We start from the raw sequence: 20,493 nt of genomic DNA on the forward strand, positions 1-20,493 counted from the left end.
ACAGAGCATAATTTTCCCTGAACTGTTCCCTTATATTTAGCACACAGACACAGGTGGTATGTAATGTGAGAGTGAGGCGACACAACACACTGACCAGAAACTAGTCTGAATATGTTAATCATTTCCCTGGACTCATTCTCATTCAACGAAGCCAAAAAAATAAATAAACACAGAGGAAGAGAGAAGTGGGATCAAATAAAATGAATACTGTGAAGGCTGCTCCCTAGGGAGGCAGGCTTGAGCAACACTTCAAACAGAGAGAGAGGGAAGGAAGCAGGAAGAGAGGGTAGATTCTGGGATTGAAAAGTTGTGTATTTAACAGTGTAGGGACAGAGGGAAAGGCAACCATACTCAAAGCTCACACCTACCTCTGCAGTCTTACTATAAGGATCCAGGTTGATCGCTGAAGACCACCAGGCAAACACTGACCCCAACAACCAGAGACCACCTGATCAGGACTGAGGGTAAAGGACTGACAGGCAACAGGGACTGGTTAACCTCATGTAAGTGACACATTTTGGTCATGTTAATGTTGTCACATCGTCTATTGTTGAGTATGCTAGTGTTATGAAATGATGTGGGGGGCACCATTGCTTGTGCAGACTGGACCTTCTGTCTACATGACAGTCTTGAGATTGAACGAGCTGTTACACAGCATCCAAGGGGTTAAACGGTTGTTGAACCTCATCAAGTTTGGTGTGTCTGTTTAACAGAAGTCAGGCCAGATCGCTAATATTATCCGCAGTAATAGGTTGGTCAATGCCCCCTTTCAAAATGAGCTTGCAATTCCATCTAAGATACTGTTTGTGAGATACTCAAGGTTGGGCATTGTGTTTATTGGGATACAACAATAAACAACTCCACAGATTTAACTAGAGCACCGAGGGTAACATTAGTTCAGCTGTATCAGTATGGTTAATATTTAACCCATCTCAGACAGTTCAGTACAGACTATGCGTACATATTGTACTTGAAAAATGCACCCCAGCACCCCACGAATCGATCTCATGGAAAGTGTGTCTGTTGTGATGGAGAGGGGATTTTTGACAGTGAAAGGAGCTGTAGTTTGACACTGTCAGATTGTGTCACTGCTGTAGTTCAAATCTCTATTTTATTCCTTCACACGTTTCACGAATCCCTAACTCACTATCTCGGTCTCCCTCCTTCCACACTCTCTTTTTCAGTGTCTGAACATTTTAATCACATAGGTGGGTGACAATAACATGGACAATTAATGGTGATATGTTGATTACACTGTACTGTGTATCACCCATTTGTTATCTATTGTTGACATGGCCCAGTGTCGTCCGGGTTATGGTTTGGCCGGGTTAGGCCGTCATTGTAAATAAGAATTTGTTCTTAAAAACTTAATTAGGGTAGGGGGCACTATTTTCACCTCCGGATGAAAGCGTGCCCAAAGTAAACTGCCTGCTACTCAGGCCCAGAAGCTAGGATATGCATATATTTGGATAGAAAACACTCTAAAGTTTCCAAAACTGTTAAAATAATGTCTGTGAGTATAACAGAACTGATATGGCAGGCGAAAACCTGAAGAAAATCCACCCAGGAAGTGCTATTATTTTGAAATGGCTGTTGAAAGCCTATCCACCATACAAAGACTTATGACGCAGTTCACGATCCCTATGGCTTCCACAACATGTGGCCAGTCTTTAGGCATTGTTTCAGGCTTTTACTCTGAAAAATGAGGGAGAAACACCACTTTCAATGAGAGGACAGTGGAAATTTCCAGACATGAGTCCTGCGCGTGACCGGGAGCGTGCCTTTCTTGTTTTTCCTTTTCTATTGATGAAGCTATTGTCCGGTTGAAATATGATCGATTATTTATGACAAAAACAACCAGAGGATTGATTATAAACATTGTTTGACATGTTTCTACCAACTTTTATAGTACTTTTTAGATTTTTCGTCTGCCTGCTGTGACCATGCTTTGTTCCAATGGATTACTGAACAAAATGCACTAACAAAATGAAGGTTTTTGGACATAAAAAGGGACTTTATCGAACAAAACAAAAATGTATTGTGTAACATGGAGTCTTGGGAGTGCAACCATATGAAGATCATCAAAGGTAAGTGATACATTTTATCGCTATTTCTGACTTTTGCTACTCCTCTACTTTTTATTTATTTATTTATTTATTTATTTCACCTTTATTTAACCAGGTAGGCAAGTTGAGAACAAGTTCTCATTTACAATTGCGACCTGGCCAAGATAAAGCAAAGCAGTTCAACAACATACAACAACACAGAGTTACACATGGAGTAGAACAACATACAATCAATGATGCAGTAGAAAAAAATAAGACTATATACAATGTGAGCAAATGATGTGAGATAAGGGAGGTAAAGGCAAAAAATGCCATGGTGGCAAAGTAAATAAAGTATAGCAAGAAAAAACACTGGAATGGTAGATTTGTAGTTTGAAGAAAGTTCAAAGTTAAAATATAAATAATATGGTGCAAAGGAGCAAAATAAATAAAATAAATAAATACAGTAGGGGAAGAGGTAGTAGTTTGGGCTAAATTATAGATGGGCTATGTACAGGTGCAGTGATCTGTGAGCTGCTCTGACAGCTGGTGCTTAAAGCTAGTGAGGGAGATAAGTGTTTCCAGTTTCAGAGATTTTTGTAGTTCGTTCCAGTCATTGGCAGCAGAGAACTGGAAGGAGAGACGACCAAAGGAGGAGTTGGCTTTAGGGGTGACCAGAGAGATATACCTGCTGGAGCGCGTGCTACAGGTGGGTGCTGCTATGGTGACCAGTGAGCGGAGATAAGGGGGGACTTTACCTAGCAGGGTCTTGTAGATGACCTGGAGCCAATGTGTTTGGCGACGATTATGAAGCGAAGGCCAGCCAACGAGAGCATACAGGTCGCAGTGGTGGGTAGTATATGGGGCTTTGGTGACAAAACGGATGGCACTGTGATAGACTGCATCCAGCTTGTTGAGTAGGGTATTGGAGGCTATTTTGTAAATGACATCGCCGAAGTCGAGGATTGGTAGGATGGTCAGTTTTACGAGGGTATGTTTGGCAGCATGTGGGAAGGATGCTTTGTTGCGAAATAGGAAGCCAATTCTAGATTTCACTTTGGATTGGAGATGATTGATGTGAGTCTGGAAGGAGAGTTTACAGTCTAACCAGACACCTAGGTATTTGTAGTTGTCCACAAATTCTAAGTTAGAACCGTCCAGAGAAGTTATGCTGGACGGGCGGGCAGGTGCAGGCAGCGATCGGTTGAAGAGCATGCATTTAGTTTTACTTGTGTTTAGGAGCAGTTGGAGACCACGGAAGGAGAGTTGAATGGCATTGAAGCTCGTCTGGAGGGTTAACACAGTGTCCAAAGAAGGGCCAGAAGTATACAGAATGGTGTCGTCTGCGTAGAGGTGGATCAGAGATTCAACAGCAGCAAGAGCGACATCATTTATGTATACAGAGAAAAGAGTTGGCCCAAGAATTGAACCCTGTGGTACCCCCATAGAGACTGCCAGAGGTCCAGACAGTAGGCCCTCCGATTTGACACACTGAACTCTGTCAGAGAAGTAGTTGGTGAACCAGGCGACGCAATCGTTTGAGAAACCAAGGCTACTGAGTCTGCCGATGAGGATGTGGTGATTAACAGAGTCAAAAGCTTTGGCCAGGTCAATGAATACGGCAGCACAGTATTGTTTCTTATCGATGGCGGTTACGATGTCGTTTAGGACCTTGAGCGTGGCTGAGGTGCACCCATGACCAGCTCTGAAACCAGATTGCATAGCGGAGAGGGTGCGGTGGGATTCGAAATAGTCGGTAATCTGTTTGTTGACTTGGCTTTCGAAGACCTTAGAAAGGCAGGGTAGGACGTATATAGGTCTGTAGCAATTTGGGTCAAAAGTGTCACCTCCTTTGAAGAGGGGGATGACAGCAGCTGCTTTCCAATCTATGGGAATCTCAGACGACACGAAAGAGAGTTTGAACAGGCTAGTTATAGGGGTTGCAATAATTTCGGCAGATAATTTTAGAAAGAAAGGGTCCAGATTGTCAAGCCCAGCTGATTTGTAGGGGTCCAGATTTTGCAGCTCTTTCTGAACATCAGCTGAATGGATTTGGGAGAAGGAGAAATGGGGGAGGCTTGGGCGAGTAGCTGTGGGGGGTGCAGTGCTGTTGAATGCAGTAGGGGTAGTTAGGTGGAAAGCATGGCCAGCCGTAGAAAAATGCTTATTGAAATTCTCAATTATAGTGGGCTTATCGGTGGTGACAGAGTTTCCTATCCTCAGTGCAGTGGGCAGTTGAGTGGTTACTGTTTGTAATGATTTGTCTGCTGGGCGCTGTCCTCAGATAATCACATGGTTTGCTTTCACCGTAAAGCCTTTTTGAAATCTGACACAGCGGTTGGATTAACTGATGTATAGCACTTGTATCCTTTATGTATGTTTATTATGAGAATTTCTGTTTTGTTGAGTTTCACGCTCTGCAATTTCACCGGATGTTGTTTGAGACAGTGGATTACTGAACAAAATTCGTTAACAAAACAGAGGTTTTTGGATATATAGAGGGACTTTATCGAACAAAACAAACATTTATTGGGTAACTGGGAGTCTTGTGAGTGTAACCATATGAAGATCATCAAAGGTAAGTGATTAGTTTTATCGCTATTTCTGACTTTTGTTTCTCCTCTACTTGGTTGGTTACTGTTTGTAATGATTTGTCTGCTGGGCGCTGTTCTCAGATAATCGCATGGTTTGCTTTCGTCATAAAGTATTTTTGAAATCTGACATGGCGGCTGGATTAACAACAAGATAAGCTTTATTTTTATGTATTTTACTTGTGATTTTATGAAAGTTAAATATTTATAGTAATTTAATTTGAATTTGGCGCTCTGCAATTTCACCGGATGTTGGCCAGGTGGGACGGTAGTTAAATAAAGGTTAAATAAAATTAATATTATGTATTAATGTATTATTCAATAGATATCTTGGCAGGGAGTCAGGATCATTAAAGGAGGCCATGCCCTAGTGAACTTTAAAACCAATAGAAATCTCGGGAACTGCATTACTTCCTCATTCTGAAGAGGGAAGAAGTAGTGTGGTGAGAGGGTCAGGGGTCACAGCTCTTAACAATTTGGATCATCATAGATTACAATCAGCTTCTGTTCTCAACAGAGGACCAATGTCTTTTATCCTGTCCTCTCTTTATCTCTTGCTACCTCTCCCATAACCTCTCTATAGTGCTCGGACAATACAAAACCACATAGGTTCTGCAAAGGAAACCAGGCAATTTGCACATACATAGACTGTTTTTACTGTGTTGACTACATTGTATACCTCCGGTATACCTCCTCTATCCTATTTAATCCAAAGCCACAGATCTTTATTGAAGTAAGATATAATTTGTTACTAGCTCAATAATGTCTAGCAATTCAGCATGGTTCAGAACTGGCTCATAGGAAAGTAGGTTATTGAGTTATGAATCATTTACAATATGTAATGGAGCCGTTAGTTGAAATCAAAGAGAAGTGGACCTACTGTATTGTTGACCATTGACTGGAAGGAAGGAAATGTTGAGAATCCAGTACAAGGAAACTGCCCGATTCTTTACTCCACTGGCACAATTCAAACATTTACAGGAAGTTCCCCCATGTACCACATATAGCCTGAGGGGTGGGGGGATATTTTATCAATGTAATGGCTTTCGTCGTAATGAGAAGGGGACCAAAACGCAGCGTGGTAAGTGCTCATATTTATTACTATAATGAAACACTTAAACACTTAAACACTACGCTCCAGTTCGGGGCGTAGCCCCCGCTACGCACGCTGATCCCTTCGCTCTTGTGCCACCGGACCGTGGATCCTCGCCGGAGGCTCTGGACTGCAGACCGCCGCTGGAGACTCTGGACTGCAGACCGCCTCTGAAGACTCTGGACTGCAGACCGCTGCTGGAGACTCTGGACTGCAGACCGCCGCTGGAGAATCTGGGCTGCAGACCGTCGCTGGAGACTCTGGACTACAGACCGTCTCAGGAGGTTCCGGACTGTAGACCGTCTCAGGAGGTTCCGGACTGGGGACCGTCGCTGCAGGCTCCATGCCATGGATCATCACTGCAGGCTCCGCACCATGGATCACCACTGGAGGCTTTGTGCCATGGATCATCACTGGAGGCTCCGGGCCATGGATTATCACTGGAGCCAGAACAGGTCTCACCGGACTAGGGAACGTCGCTGGAGACGTTGTAGGCGCACTGGCGCCATGTAGAGCCATGTAGGCGCACTGGCGACACAGTGCGTAAAACTGGCGCAGGATATACTGGGCCGTGGAGGCGCACTGGAGGTCTGGAGCTTATGGCTGGCACAACCCGTCCTGGCTGGATCCTTACTTTAGCCCGGCACGTGCGGGGCGCGGGTACAGGATGAACTGGGCTGTGCAGGCGCACTGGCGTCACAGTGCGTAGAGCTGGCGCAGGATATCCTGGACAGAAGAGACGCACCGGAGACCAGGAACGCCGAGCCGGCACAATCCTTCCTGGCTGAACGCTCAGTTTAGCCCGGCAAATGCGGGCGCAGGCACAGAGCGCACCGGGCTATGAATGCGCAGCATCACCACATAACATGGTGACTGACTGTTCACCTGCTCCCCACGGTAAGCACGGGGAGTTGGCTCAGGTCTCCACCCTGACTCTGCCAATCGCCCCGTGTGCCCCCCCAAAAAATTTTTCGCCCCGTGTGCTCCTCCCAGGTCCAGGACGTCCTCCACTCTCTCTTCTCCCTAGCCCAGGATCCCTGCTCCTCCTGGGCATGCTGCTTGGTCCGTTTTTGGTGGATAGTTCTGTAATGGCTTTCATCGTAATGAGAAGGGGACCAAAACGCAGCGTGGTAAGTGCTCATATTTATTACTATAATGAAACACTTAAACAAAGAAACAAAACAAAAGCAAACAGTTCCGTCAGGCAACAGACAACTAAACGGAAAACAACTACCCACAAAACCAGGTGGGAAAAAGGCTGCCTAAGTATGATTCCCAATCAGAGACAAAGATAGACAGCTGCCTCTGATTGGAAACCATACCTGGCCAAAACATAGAAATATAATGACATAGAATGCCCACCCCCCAACCGTCTCTCTCAGGTCAGGGCGTGACAATCAAGCTTTTAGCAATATGATTGTCAAATCCCCTAGTGAGGAGGGTTTCAAAAAAGAGGAGTTACAGTATAAACAAGTTTTTGTCCCAAAATATTTATTGTGATCATGTATCCATTCCTGGGTTAAGAAGCATATGTCCTCTGGCTCAGAGAACAACGCCAGACTGGAGCTCCAACTGTAACCAACATGACAGGACTGGCCCACGACCTGACCTGAAGGCATCTCACTACACAAGCAGGTGTTCGTGTTTGAAGGTGTGTGTGTGCGAGCGTGCGTGCGTGTGTACGTGTCTGTGTGTGTGTTTGCCAGTCTGTGCTCATGTGACTGTTCCTGTGTGTGTTTTTTTTTTCATACATACATGAACGAGAGGTAGAAGAACAGAAAAAGACAGAGCTAGAGCTACAAAGATCCACCGAATCAGGAAAGGCCATTTGTGGGAGGAGAGAGAGAGAGGAAGTATGCAGGTAGAGAGACCAAGGCATTAGGTGTCCTATTACAGATACTAGTTTGGTGTTGTTTTGTCAGCAAGGGCTGGGTCATTCACAACAAATCCATGTGGATTTCAGCAGCACGGATACACACAGAAACACACCGGCAGTCATTAATAAAGCAGCAGATTTCTACAGCAGCAGGACAAGTTAGGCGGCCTGCATGATAGATTACGTTTCACTGCCTGTGAATTGAGGGACAACGAATAGGGTACGAGAAGGGCGAGAGAGAAAGATAGAGGGAGGGAGAAAGAGGGAGACAGAAGGAAGAGAGAATAACCATACGGACCGGCACAGAGTTGTGAGAGGTAGAACTTCAAAAGTAGAGGGGACGAGAAGGCACAAGACAAGGGGAAGGGAGAGACTGTTGAAGGGAGTTCGACTTGCTCCAGAGACCGAAGGACAGTGCATCCTCCATACCCTGTGATCTGGGCCAGCTGAGAGGGGACTTCTGCACCATGAATGTGAGTAGAGATGGAGACTACAGTCTGGGAAAATAGGGGAACAGGCAATTCACTTGTGGAGTAGTATTGATCAGCTGTCACTCAGCTCTTTCTGTGGACTCGTACAGTAGTGGTTTACAGGTTCACAGTGATGAGACTTTAGGGAAAACATATGGGATAACATGCCCATGTTTACCTGTGTATAAATGTGCGGTCTGTGTGTTTAGTGAACAATTGTTATACATGCAAATAGTCCCTTGCAAAGCAAGCGATCCTCGAGTGCCTTTTAAAGTACTACCATGTTAAAGTACTACTGTGTCTCTGCTGACAATATCACATTTTTGTGAGTTCTACACTACCAGTCAAACGTTTTATAACACCTACTCATTCAAAGGTTTTACAGTGTAGAATAATAGTGAAGATATCAAAACTATGAAATAACACATATGGAATCATGTAGTAACCAAAATATTGTTCAAAGTTTATTTGTAGAATTACTTTCCTTCTTAACGCGTTTGAGCCAATCAGTTGTGTTGGGACAAGGTATACAGAAGGTAGCCCTATCTGGTAAAAGACTAAGTCCATATTATGGCACGGACATCTCAAATAAGCAAAGAGAAACGGCAGTCCATCATTACTTTAAGACATGAAGGTCAGTCAATATGGAAAATGTGATGTTTTGATGTCTTCACTATTATTCTATAATGTAGAAAATAGCAACAAAAGAAAAGAAAAACCCTTGAATGTGCTCATGCAAATCTGTGTTGTTGGAGATCCCTGCCTTTGATTACAACTCAAGTGTAGCTTCTCTAAAGGTCTTTGTTGCTTTTAAAAAAAAAATGTTTTATTTTTGTTGCTTTTACCAGGTAAATTCACTGAGAACACATTCTCATTTACAGCAAAAACCTGGGGAATAGTTACAGGGGAGAGGAGTGGGATGAATGAGCCAATTGTAAACTGGGGATGATTAGGTGACCGTATGAGGGCCAGATTGGGAATTTAGCCAGGACACCCGTTTCACGTCCCATCCAAAAGACGGCACCCTGCACAGGGCAATGTCCCCAATCACTGCCCTGGGATCGTTGGGATATTTGTTTTAGACCATAGGAAAGGGTGCATCCTTCTGGCCCTCCAACACCACTTCCAGCAGCACCTGGTCTCCCATCCAGGGTACAACCAGGACCAACCCTGCTAAGCTTCAGAAGCAAGCCAGCGGTGGTATGTAGGGTGGTAAGCTGCTGGCACTTTAAAATACAATCCACAATGAAAAGAGAGCACCTTTTTATACACTAAAGCGAAACATGCCAAGTGATTTTATCGGTTAAACCTTCTGTGACCCAGTTCTGCTTCCCAAGGTGCTTTCTCAATGCAAACTGGGTCTAGTCCCATTGTTCACTATCCTGCGTGGGCCAAACGACCTGAACACACCTCTGTCTCGCTGCCTCACACACGCATATACATTTGCATACCCCCTTCCCCACCCCCCCTCTCTCTGTGATTTTATTCCACCCCTGTTGTAAATTTATACCAACTGTCTGTCAAAGTGAATTATTGCACTGAGGTCATCATTGACATAGATTGTGTGATTCAGGTTCGGGTTGTGTCTCTGCCATTATATAATGTTTTTTTTTAGATATCTTGTTGCAAAGTAGGCGATCTTTAAATAATATATTTGAGCAAATTAATGTGTGCGGCCTGCAGGTAGCGACCTATAGTTTATGTGGTCTACAAATCACTAGGAGTCCCTATTTTCGATAGTTTGCTATGTACTGTATATTGCTGGTCAACTATGATGAAACTTTGCAGGTATTTTGGCTATGTTTGGTACTGGTCAGTCAGCTGTCAGCCCCGAGATGTGTATAGTCTTCTCCCACCTCTGTACTCTACCATCCATTCTTTCTTTCTCTCCTTCTCTCTTTGTAACCATATTTCCTTATCTCATAGCCTGCTCATATTGACCTAGATTAGTTCCTGTTTACAGTACATCTACGTGGAGAGTTCCACCACCCAGCAGCGTCTCCATGACTCATGCAAATCATACAGGATTTTTCTCTCTCTCTCTCTCTCTCTCTGTGTGTGTGCGTGTGTCATTCAAACGAACATTTACGTACGGTGAGCACTGTTTCCCTCTAAATTGCGGGCGTTCGCTGCCGCGCAACTCCTGCAGGGCTACCGCACAGAGGAAATGCCATGCAGTGCAGAGACAGACCCAAGCGATTGAACTTCACTGAGTTCGCCCTATTAGTTTGCACTATATTATAGATACACTTTTTTTTCTGTGATCGAATCAACATTATATCAGACAATTTTAAAATCACCAAACCAGAACAAATTTCACTTTGCAAGATTGAGTCTTTGATTTTGTTGCAGGCAGAGCCAGAGCGCAATGTAGAATTATATTGGTGGGCGTAGCCCACGAGCGGTGTTTCAGTCACCGGCGAGTGAACGCGTTTTTCAGACCAGACCGCAAAGCGCACATTTCTTGATATTCTTTGCTAGTGAGCGAGTTATCGGCCCAGCCCTAGATGGGGAGTTACTGCTTCCGACAAAAGGTGTAGGCTACATGTCAAGCCGTATTTGAAAAGTCAGTCAGGTAAAAAGCTTACAGCATGTCTTGTTTTTTTTTTTGCTTTAACACCATACAGCTGATTAAAAAAAAAAAAATCTAGTTGGTTATTTGAATCAGCTGTGTAGTGCTAGGGCAAACAACACCATGTGCAACCAGGGGAGTGTCTTTAACTGTGTAGGATTGTAGTCAGTTAAATGAACAGTATATGTATATCTCATTTCCCCTTTTCTCTGAAGTTGTGGTTGTTTTGCTATTCTCTATGTTGCTAGAACCCTCTGTTTTAGTTTCCAATATTAGACCAGACTGTCTCCATGGAGAATACACAGGAAGACTTCATGCAGATGAAGGGATTCCACTCGCAACTGAATTATGAAAGTTAAATTACGGGACATATATATATATATATATATATATATAATTTTAAAATACCATTTGACAAGTGCTATATATATATATATTTTTAAATACCATTTGAGAATGGCTCACTACCATATTGCTTCATGTCAACACATACAGACAAGCCTTTTATTTGGGGTTATATTTAACATACTTTAACCTGTTTTGTTTCTGCAATGGTAAATCTGTAAAACAAAAGCACTGACAACTTTAACGACAGAAGACCAACAGCAGTTAAGCACTGTTTTTACCCAGCCACTAAGAGCCCTGTCCCTCACTATAGCCACCACCTCTCTTGTCCCTCCATACAGCATAACCCTCCATATCTGCGGGATGGTGTACTGTGTGGCGTTGTCCATGTTAGGACAGCCTCAGTCTCAAAAGGACTTGGGTTCACTGTTGCTGAGTGTGTCAGACGGAATAGCCGATACTGTAGATGCCTAACAGACAGTTTGAGACACCAGTCATTGGTATTTTGGGATGTTGTTGTTTTTGGTCGTGATGGCTGTTTCACCAGGGAGCAGGTTTCGTTCACTGAAGCGATGACTCATGACAGTTATGATGGCGGGTACTTGTGCTTGCTGTACACTTGAATGATTCTATCATCATGAAAAACATTGTCATATAGAGGTTAGAGAACAGTTTACCGAACGTGTCTTCTATAAAACAATAGATTTGTAAAGCTGGTGGGGCAGAGCTGTCAATTACATAACTTGAATGAAGGGAGTTTATAGCGTGCGTGATTAGAATGCTGTGTATATAGCATGCACCACCATTCAAGATCTATTGTCCTTTAATGGAGCGGAATATCGCAGTATAAAGCAACTACACATTGAGCAGAGTACCACACCTGAGGATGTGTCATACAACTATCTCTGTCTTTGTGTCAGATGGGCCTGGGAACTGTGCTCACAGCATTAGGCATGGCAGTCACACACAACTTTGATGGGAGGCACACGGTTCCGTGTGCGCGTGTTCTTCATCCAATCTGTCATGCCTCTAGACCCTAGAACCTCACAAACTTTTACATTATGTCCCACGTTCTGCACCGAGCACAGTACAATCCCCTTTCTCTCATTCTGTCGCCTCTCTCTCGCCAGACTGACACCTGCCTCGCCGAAGAAAGCAATATACCATTAAATCCTAGGCAACAAGGTAAGCCATTGTAGTGGAATTGATTAATTTTGCAATCATATTGTACAAGTATTACTTGATATGCAATAATATACTGTCCAATTATGCTTTAGTCGCATGTGTCTATGTTTTTAAATAGCTACAAAATCCGGATTGTTCTTCCTCTCCCCCAGTTGAAGTACAGCCTGGTAGGAAACGAAAGCTCATGACAGCTCTGAACTCCCAGAAAGAGAAGTCCTCGTCGAGGAAGAGTGTCCTGATCACTGTGTTGATGGTACTGGTAGTGCTGGGGATCGTGGCCATGGCTGGCTACTTCAGTGAGTCCAGCTTCGAAACCCATCATCCCTGCATTCCAGACGGCACCCTATTCCCTACATAGTGCACTACTTTTGAACAGGGCCCATAAGGATCAAGAGTAGTGCAGTCAAAAGTAGTGCACTATGTTGGCCATAGGTTGCCGTTTGGGACGCAAACCCTCTCTTCCCCCTTAGCTAACACAAGACATACTAGTACTTCTCCCCTGTACAAATGCTAAATGATTCACAATGAAACCATAGCAACGTTATGGAATTTGATTCCACAAGAACTTTTTGGATTTTTTTTTTTAAGTCAGCAAACAATATATTTGAATAACCTGTCCCTGTCTTCTGTACTCTCTCCTCCTTTCATCCCTCTTTCCCCTTTCCTTTCTATCCTCAGTCGCGCAGCTGATCAACAGTAACTACTACTTCTGCTCCCGGTCGGTGAAGTTCATTCCCCTGGACAAAGCGTGTGATGGGATGGCGGACTGTTCAGGAGGAGAGGACGAGCTCACCTGTGTGGCCAACATGACGGTCAACACTACCTTCCCAGGTAAACGCACACACACACATACACACATGCACAAACACTCAAGCGTGCACACATGTACAAGCACACACACACACACAGGTATGGACAGGTACTCACACACACCACTCCATCTATATATCTTTATACATCTGTCTCACTTCTATATGTTTAATCTCATTCTTATTCTCTCTCTTTTTTTTCTCTCTCTCGGTCTCTTACTTTCCTTTTCCTGTCTCTCTCTATTTGTGATGCGCACCTCTGCGTTCTCTCTCTCTCTCTCTCTCTCTCTCTCTCTCTCTCTCTCTCTCTCTCTCTCTCTCTCTCTCTCTCTCTCTGTGTCTCTCTCTCTCTGTGTCTCTCTCTCTCTCTCTCTCTCTCTCTCTCTCTCTCTCTGTGTCTCTCTCTCTCTGTGTCTCTCTCTCTCTGTGTCTCTCTCTCTCTGTGTCTCTCTCTGTGTGTGTCTCTCTCTCTCTCTCTGTGTCTCTCTCTGTGTGTGTGTCTCTCTCTCTCTGTGTGTGTCTCTCTCTCTGTGTCTCTCTCTCTCGCTCTGTGCAGTGCGTCTGGTCTCTGAGCAGAGTGTTCTCCAGATCTACAGTGCTGGGACAGGATGGAGGAGTGTGTGTAGTGAGGACTGGACCCAGCAGCACACAGAGAAAGCCTGTCAACAGCTGGGCTACACCTAGTGGGTCTCCTCCCTCCCTAACTCACTCACTCCCTGCTCACCGAGCATCTTAGCTACAGTTTCCCCTTAACATATTGAGCTTCTCTTAAACGTCTTGAAAATGTCTCTCTGTCTCCACGTGTTCCCACAGTAAACCCAACAGTAGTAGTATCTCCGTGCAGAACTTGTCCTCGTCCCTGAAGACAGGACCGTTCTCGGGGGTCAGGGTCGCAGCTGAAACCACCCCCATTTACCAGACTGTCATTGACCGGTAAGTATTAGAAGACGGGTCATATTGAGCCTGTTACTGTGGTGTTACTGTCTACTGTATTCTGATATTCACTCTGACACTTTCCAGCTATGAAAGGAGAACCGAAATGGATCAGTAAAAAATCTGCCTTGGTGTCAAATATGGTTGGATAATTGGATCGGTGCAGTAAATGGAGAATTGAAACAAGTCAAAATAAATGTTACCCACTTTGGGTACTACTGTCTGTACTTGTTTTATGATACTCGTCTTATTTTTAATTGTAAATAATAATCATTTGTTCTTAATTGACCTGCCTTGTAAAATTAAGGTCATATAAAAATAAATAAGTACATGACTATGTTGGACCATGTCTGCATCACTGTCATACTGTTTACTATGCAGTGTTTGTGTTGGTTCACTCCCATCCTACTGCCACTGTTTGTAGTAAGATGGCAGTTTAGGCTCAGGCAGTTGTGACATGACGAATGGAATGCATAACCGCCACTGATGACAGATGGGATGGCACCGCCCTGTCTGTTCACTCTAAAACAGCACCAGGCACTAGAAAAACAGATTAACTGTCCTCTTTTTTTCCTCCTTCTGTCACCTTTTTTTGTCTCTACTTGTGATGTGCACCTCTGCGTCATCTCTCTCTCTCTCGATGTGTATCTCTGACTGTCCTACTCTCTGTTTTTCTGACACAAACAATTTTGGAGTTTCTGTTCTTCCCCCATCCTTGTTTCTGTAATTAGAGGAAACAAGAAGTACGAGTATTTTATGTCTGACAGAATCTGAACCAACACTGAAGATTAACTCTGGAATCAGGCTCTTTATTTACCTTTAATGTTTGGTAATGGTGTTTTGGGTGTATTTCTTTGCATACAGCGTATGTGATGTGTCTATATACCATGTGAATGTACTGTGTGTTGAATTCCCCTCTCTGTTTGATTCCAGCCAGGTGTGTAACTCAGAATCCGTGATCTCCCTGACCTGCTCCGGTAAGTTCTGCCTCTGATACCCCACCTCACACTCTGTCACCTCCCTATGCCCCTCTATTAGACTCCTCCACTCCGACTACTCACTGGGAAAATCATCCAAGTTCTCTAGGAGTTGAATTATACAGGAGAGTGAGACAGAAAGACTGAGACTGGAGAATGCAGGCAAACTGGACAGGATCCAGGCAACAAGCCACTTTGTAATGGGTCAGTGGTAGCTTGAGTGTGTCACTTAACTGACAGGTAGCAACGCTAACTGCCAAAGGGCTACTTTGAGTTCGCTTCCAGCGCTAATTCTACATTTACTCGTCAAACCACCTTTGTGTGCCTTAGCACTTCACTAAACTCTTCAGTGGAACTAAACTCTCTTTCCCCTGTGTGTGTGTCAGACTGTGGAGAGCGGGGGCGATCGGACCGTATCGTGGGCGGTGTGGATGCGTCTATAGAAGACTGGCCGTGGCAGGTGAGCCTGCAGCAGAACGGACAACACACCTGTGGAGGGTCACTGGTGTCCTCACGCTGGGTCGTCACAGCAGCACACTGCTTCTCTGGGTCAGTACCACTGGACATCCAATACAAAATATATACATTGTAGAATATGTGTGAATATCTACTCTGGATATCTACAACTAGCTTAACCAGACATAAAATATCTAACTCTGACCATCCAACGTGGAAAATCCCACAAGGTCTGCAATTGTATAATAGGCTTAAGCATCTGGTGATAGAGACCAAGGCCCTGCTGCTAACCCCTGTACCTCTTCTCTGTCCTGGTCCTACAGTAGTAAGAAGGAGCTGAGTCGCTGGCGGGTGGTGTCTGGGAGGACTTACATGGGCACCCTGGGAGGCTCATATGTAGACAGGATCATACTGAACGGAGACTACAATGCAGCCAGCAATGACTACGACCTGGCCATGATGAGGCTGACCGAGCCCATCACTGTAGGAAGTATGTTACTTCCCCAACATTACATTTTAGCAACACACAGACTGTGGTCCTGAATTTCCTGGACAATTCCAGTTTTCGCAAAGGCTAGACATAAGAAAAGCCCCACCTCCACCTATTCTGGTTTTAAATGACTTCCCATGAGGAACATTTCTCAGCCCTCTCAATAATGAATGCTACAGCACTACACAATGATATGGAAAAGTGTATTTGTAAAAGCAGATTCTGGGAAGAGAGAATGCATTCAGGGTAGATTCTGACCTCTAGTGGCCAATTTATCAAACTGTCAATCTCAATGAGTTGGAACATGGGACGTCCCTCTAGGAAAATACTGTATATTTAGATTGTAGTCTGTGATGTATTTATGAGGAAGTAGATGTCAATAAAGTTCTGTTTCCTCCACCAGACTCTCGTCGGCCCGTGTGTTTGCCCCCTAAGAACCTGGGCCTGAAGGCAGGAGACTCTATGACGGTCACGGGCTGGGGCTACCTCCATGAGAAGGGTGAACATAAAACAAACAAAACGACCCTTCCTTTTCTTTCACCCTCTTCATCTCTATCCAACAAGCACATGTACTCAAATGTTAATAGTCGATTTCCCCGCTTCTCCTTCTCATCCCTCTGTCACCTTTTCTCTCCCCTCAGGTAAAGTGTCTCCTGTCCTCCAGAAGGCTATCATTCCCCTTATAGACAGTGATCAGTGCTCCAGTCCCAGTGTCTACAGTGACTCAATTACTCCCAGAATGCTTTGCGCTGGTTACCTGGAGGGCAAAGTGGATACATGTCAGGTACAGTGCCTTACAGAATTATTCATCCCCTTGGTGTTTTTCCCATTTTGTTGCATTACAAACTGTAATTTAAATGTATTTATATTTGGATTTCATATAATGGACATACACAAAATAGTCCAAATTGGTGAAGTGTAATGAAAAAAATTACTAGTTTTAAAAAAACAACAACAAAAACAATAAATGGAAAAGTGGTGCGTGCAAATGTATTCACCCCTTTACTATGAAGCCCCTAAATAAGATCTGGTGCAACCAATTACCTTCAGAAGTCACATAATTAGTTAAATAAAGTCCACCTGTGTGCAATCTAAGTGTCACATTATCTGTCAGATGATCTCAGTATATACACACCTGTTCTGAAAGGCCCCAGAGTCTGCAGCACCGCTAAGGAAGGGGCACCACCAAGCAAGGTCAGGGACAAAGTTGTGGAGAAGTACAGATCAGGGTTGGGTTATAAAAATATATCGGAAACTTTGAACATCCCACGAAGCACCATTAAATCCATTATTTAAAAAAATGAAAGAATATGACACCACAATAAACCTGCCAAGAGAGGGCCACCCACCAAAACTCACGGACCAGGCAAGGAGGGCATTAATCAGAGAGGCAACAAAGAGGCCAAAGATAAACCTGAAGGAGCTGCAAAGTCTAAGTCATTGGAGTATCTGTCCATAGGACCACTTTAAGCCGTACACTCCAGAGCTGGGCTTTACGGAAGAGTGGCCAGAAAAAAAGCCATTGCTTAAAGAAAAAAATTAACAAACACGTTTGGTGTTCGTCAAACGGCATGTGGGAGACACCCCAAACATATGGAAGAAGATACTCTGATCAGATGAGACTAAAATGTAGCTTTTTGGCCATCAAGGAAAATGCTATGTCTGCCGCAAACCCAACACCTCTCATCCCCACAGTGAAGCATGGTGGTGGCAGCGTCATGCTGTGGGGATGTTTTTCATCGGCAGGCACTGGGAAACTGGTCAGAATGATGGATGGCGCTAAATACAGGGATATTCTTGAGGGAAACCTGTTTGTCTTCCAGATATTTGAGACTGGGACAGAGGTTCACCTACCAGCAGGACAATGACCCTAAGCATACTGCTAAAGCAACACTCAAGTGCTTTAATAACCTGTTGAGGCCACGGGTTAGCAATGAACCCTGAGACGGGATTGCTAGCAAGGCTGGAAATTCAAAACATCAAAAATCTAATAATTTCAATTTCTCAAACAATCAACTATTTTACACCATTTAAAAGATAAACATCTCCTTAATTTAACCACATTGTTCGATTTTCAAAGAGGCTTTACGGCAAAAGCATAAAGTTAGATTATGTTAGGACAGTACATAGCCACAAAAGTACAAACATCCATTTTCAATTCAAGGTCAGGCGTCACCAAAAGCAGAAACCAGCTAAAATTATGCACCAACCTTTGACAATCTCCATCAGATGACACTCCTAGGACATTATGTTATACAATACATGCATTTTTTGTTCCATCAAGTTCATATTTATATCCAAAAACCGCATTTTACAGTAGCGGTGAAATTCTGATTTTTTTCTTCTCTGAAATGCTTCCGGTGAACAATGTTACAATTTTCAAAATTACTATTCGAAAACATTGGTAAATTATAATATTGTCATTCAAATAATTATAGTTTAACATTTCGTAAATGATACTGTCTTGCCAGATGGAGGTTCACCAATGACCCTAAGCATACTGCTAAAGCAACACTCGAGTGGTTTAAGGGGAAACATTTAAATGTCTTGGAATGGCCTAGTCAAAGCCCAGACCTCAATCCAATTGAGAATCTGTGGTATGACTTAAAGATTACTGTACACCAGCGGAACCCATCCAACATGAAGGAGCTGGAGCAGTTTTGCCTTGAAGAATGGGCGAAAGTCCCAGTGGCTAGATGTGCCAAGCTAATAGAGACATACCCCAAGAGACTTGCATCTGTAATTGCTGAAAAAGCTGTCTCTACAAAGTATTGACTTTGGGGAGGGTGAATAGTTATGCACGCTCAGGTTTTTTTGTTTCACAAAAAATATATTTTGCATCTTCAAAGTGGTAGTCATGTTGTGTAAATCAAATGATACAAACCCCCCAATAATCTATTTTAATTCCAGGTTGTAAGGCAACAAAATAGGAAAAATGCCAAGGGGGGTGAATACTTTCGCAAGCCACTGTAAAGTAGAATGTTTGCTTTGAGAAAAACAGAAGAGAAACTAAGATAGCTTTTGGCGTGACTACATTCAATGCCTTGTCCTGTAAAAAACCAAATGGGAAGACCTTATAACACTTTATTGAATATAGAATATCCACCCTCAAATGTGGCCTTTGACCTACGTGTATAGTGGGTCATTCCAGTGTACTTAATGCCACTGTTGGGTCATGTGTTGTAGGGAGACAGTGGGGGTCCTCTGGTGTACCTGTCAGAACAATGGCAGCTGGTGGGGGTGGTGAGCTGGGGCATCGGCTGTGCCAGAGAGGGTCAACCAGGTGTCTACTGCAACGTGGACGATATGCTCAACTGGATCCACACTGTCATGGAGGTATGTACGCTCACACAGGAGAGGTATGGAGCTAGTGTATTTTAAGTGTTTCTTTTGACTTTGTACTGTGTAAAGTCTATATGTCGTATGCTGCTGCCCTGAAAACCAAGACTAATAATAGTGTGTTTTACACTATATAATGGTTTGACCATGTGTACTTTATTGTTCTAGAAAAACCCTTGAAGCCTCAAAACATGACCAAAAGCCACTGCTCTATTGCGTTGGGCTATCCGAATGGGTTTCAGCGGATCAACATGGAGCTCCGTTATGGGAATAGAAAAGGAATCCTCTTCGAAGTGCAATTTAAAACACCTACAACAACACACACACACACACACACACACACACACACACACACACACACACACACACACAAATGCCCACACACTCAGATAGACACAGACGCGAACACACACAACACTCCTTCTTTACTATAACAGGTTATTTACGGTGTGACTTGTGCCATTTTAGGTGTCTCAGGGACCACTGATGTGGTAGTGTAACACTGTCTCTGGAGTCAACAGTCGGTCTAGGGCTGCGTCCGAAATGCCACCCTTTTGCCTTTATAGTGCAATACTCTTGATCAGAACACTATGGTTCAAAGTAGTGTACTATCAAGGGAATAGGGGGGCGTTTGGGACGAAGACTGGGTTTTCCACATGGCTGAGTACTTTGAGACAGCACTCTCACCAAGTGCCTCTGCTGTCTTTATGTCAATGAGGTTTGCTAGGGGACCGCCATACCTACTGTACTTGACCACGTTTTATAAATGTAAAGTCATAATGTGACCACATCTTTGTGAGTATTGAAATGCATTGCACAATGTTCAACATGTTCACCCAACTTTCCATGGGTGAAATGTCTTAATGAAAATATATGTTGATGAAGTATATGTGCCATGCAGTTGAAAATCGCATTTTATCTCATGTTAAATGATCCTCAAGTACGGTGCGGTGACGTGAACCTTTCTTCATATTATATGTCATTGGAGGGGGCATTAGCCCCCTCGATTTTACTGTACATCCCGTCATGGATTCACTTTTACACTTTCAGGTGGTCAGACCTATTCACTGTGTGCCGACAGATTTCCAGTGGGCAATCGGAATAATCCTTACTTGCACTACATGTACAAGGTTCTAATTAATAGCGTGTATTTTTTTTTTTACATTGTGAACATTTTTGTGTTTCTTTAAATATTGTTTACTACGTAGAAATGGTTGTCTGTGTAAGATAGAAATGTGTCTGTATTTGTTGGTATGTTTGATAAAGGGATGCCTATGTTCAATAAATGATCAGATTTGGATTGGGATGAACT

The 20,493-nt window shown here is 43.6% G+C and overlaps 1 protein-coding gene across 3 annotated transcripts; it reads left to right on the forward strand.

The window, feature by feature from the left end:
- Positions 1-201: 201 nt before the first annotated feature.
- On the forward strand, positions 202-20,487 carry tmprss4a (transmembrane serine protease 4a). 3 transcript variants are annotated; one of them, XM_029714581.1, is made up of 13 exons: positions 202-503; positions 12,123-12,177; positions 12,330-12,473; positions 12,856-13,008; positions 13,543-13,669; positions 13,800-13,919; positions 14,853-14,896; positions 15,283-15,445; positions 15,676-15,842; positions 16,246-16,341; positions 16,484-16,626; positions 19,029-19,178; positions 19,350-20,487. In XM_029714581.1, the coding sequence occupies exons 3-13, from the start codon at positions 12,362-12,364 to the stop codon at positions 19,359-19,361; spliced, it is 1,287 nt and encodes a 428-aa protein (XP_029570441.1). In that variant the 5' UTR covers positions 202-503; positions 12,123-12,177; positions 12,330-12,361; the 3' UTR covers positions 19,362-20,487. The 3 variants fall into 3 exon arrangements, with proteins under 3 accessions (XP_029570441.1, XP_029570440.1, XP_029570442.1); XM_029714580.1 differs by lacking the exon at positions 202-503 and adding an exon at positions 7,072-8,078; XM_029714582.1 differs by lacking the exon at positions 202-503 and adding an exon at positions 9,066-10,650.
- Positions 20,488-20,493: the final 6 nt, after the last annotated feature.

Source organism: Salmo trutta, chromosome 26 (genome assembly GCF_901001165.1).
Source record: "Salmo trutta chromosome 26, fSalTru1.1, whole genome shotgun sequence".
NCBI lineage: Eukaryota > Metazoa > Chordata > Actinopteri > Salmoniformes > Salmonidae > Salmo > Salmo trutta.

Coding starts and splice junctions, on each gene's coding strand:
- tmprss4a (XM_029714580.1), top strand. Junction 13,009..13,542: donor GGTCAACACTACCTTCCCAG/GTAAACGCACAC, acceptor CGCTCTGTGCAG/TGCGTCTGGTCTCTGAGCAG. Junction 13,920..14,852: donor TACCAGACTGTCATTGACCG/GTAAGTATTAGA, acceptor GTTTGATTCCAG/CCAGGTGTGTAACTCAGAAT.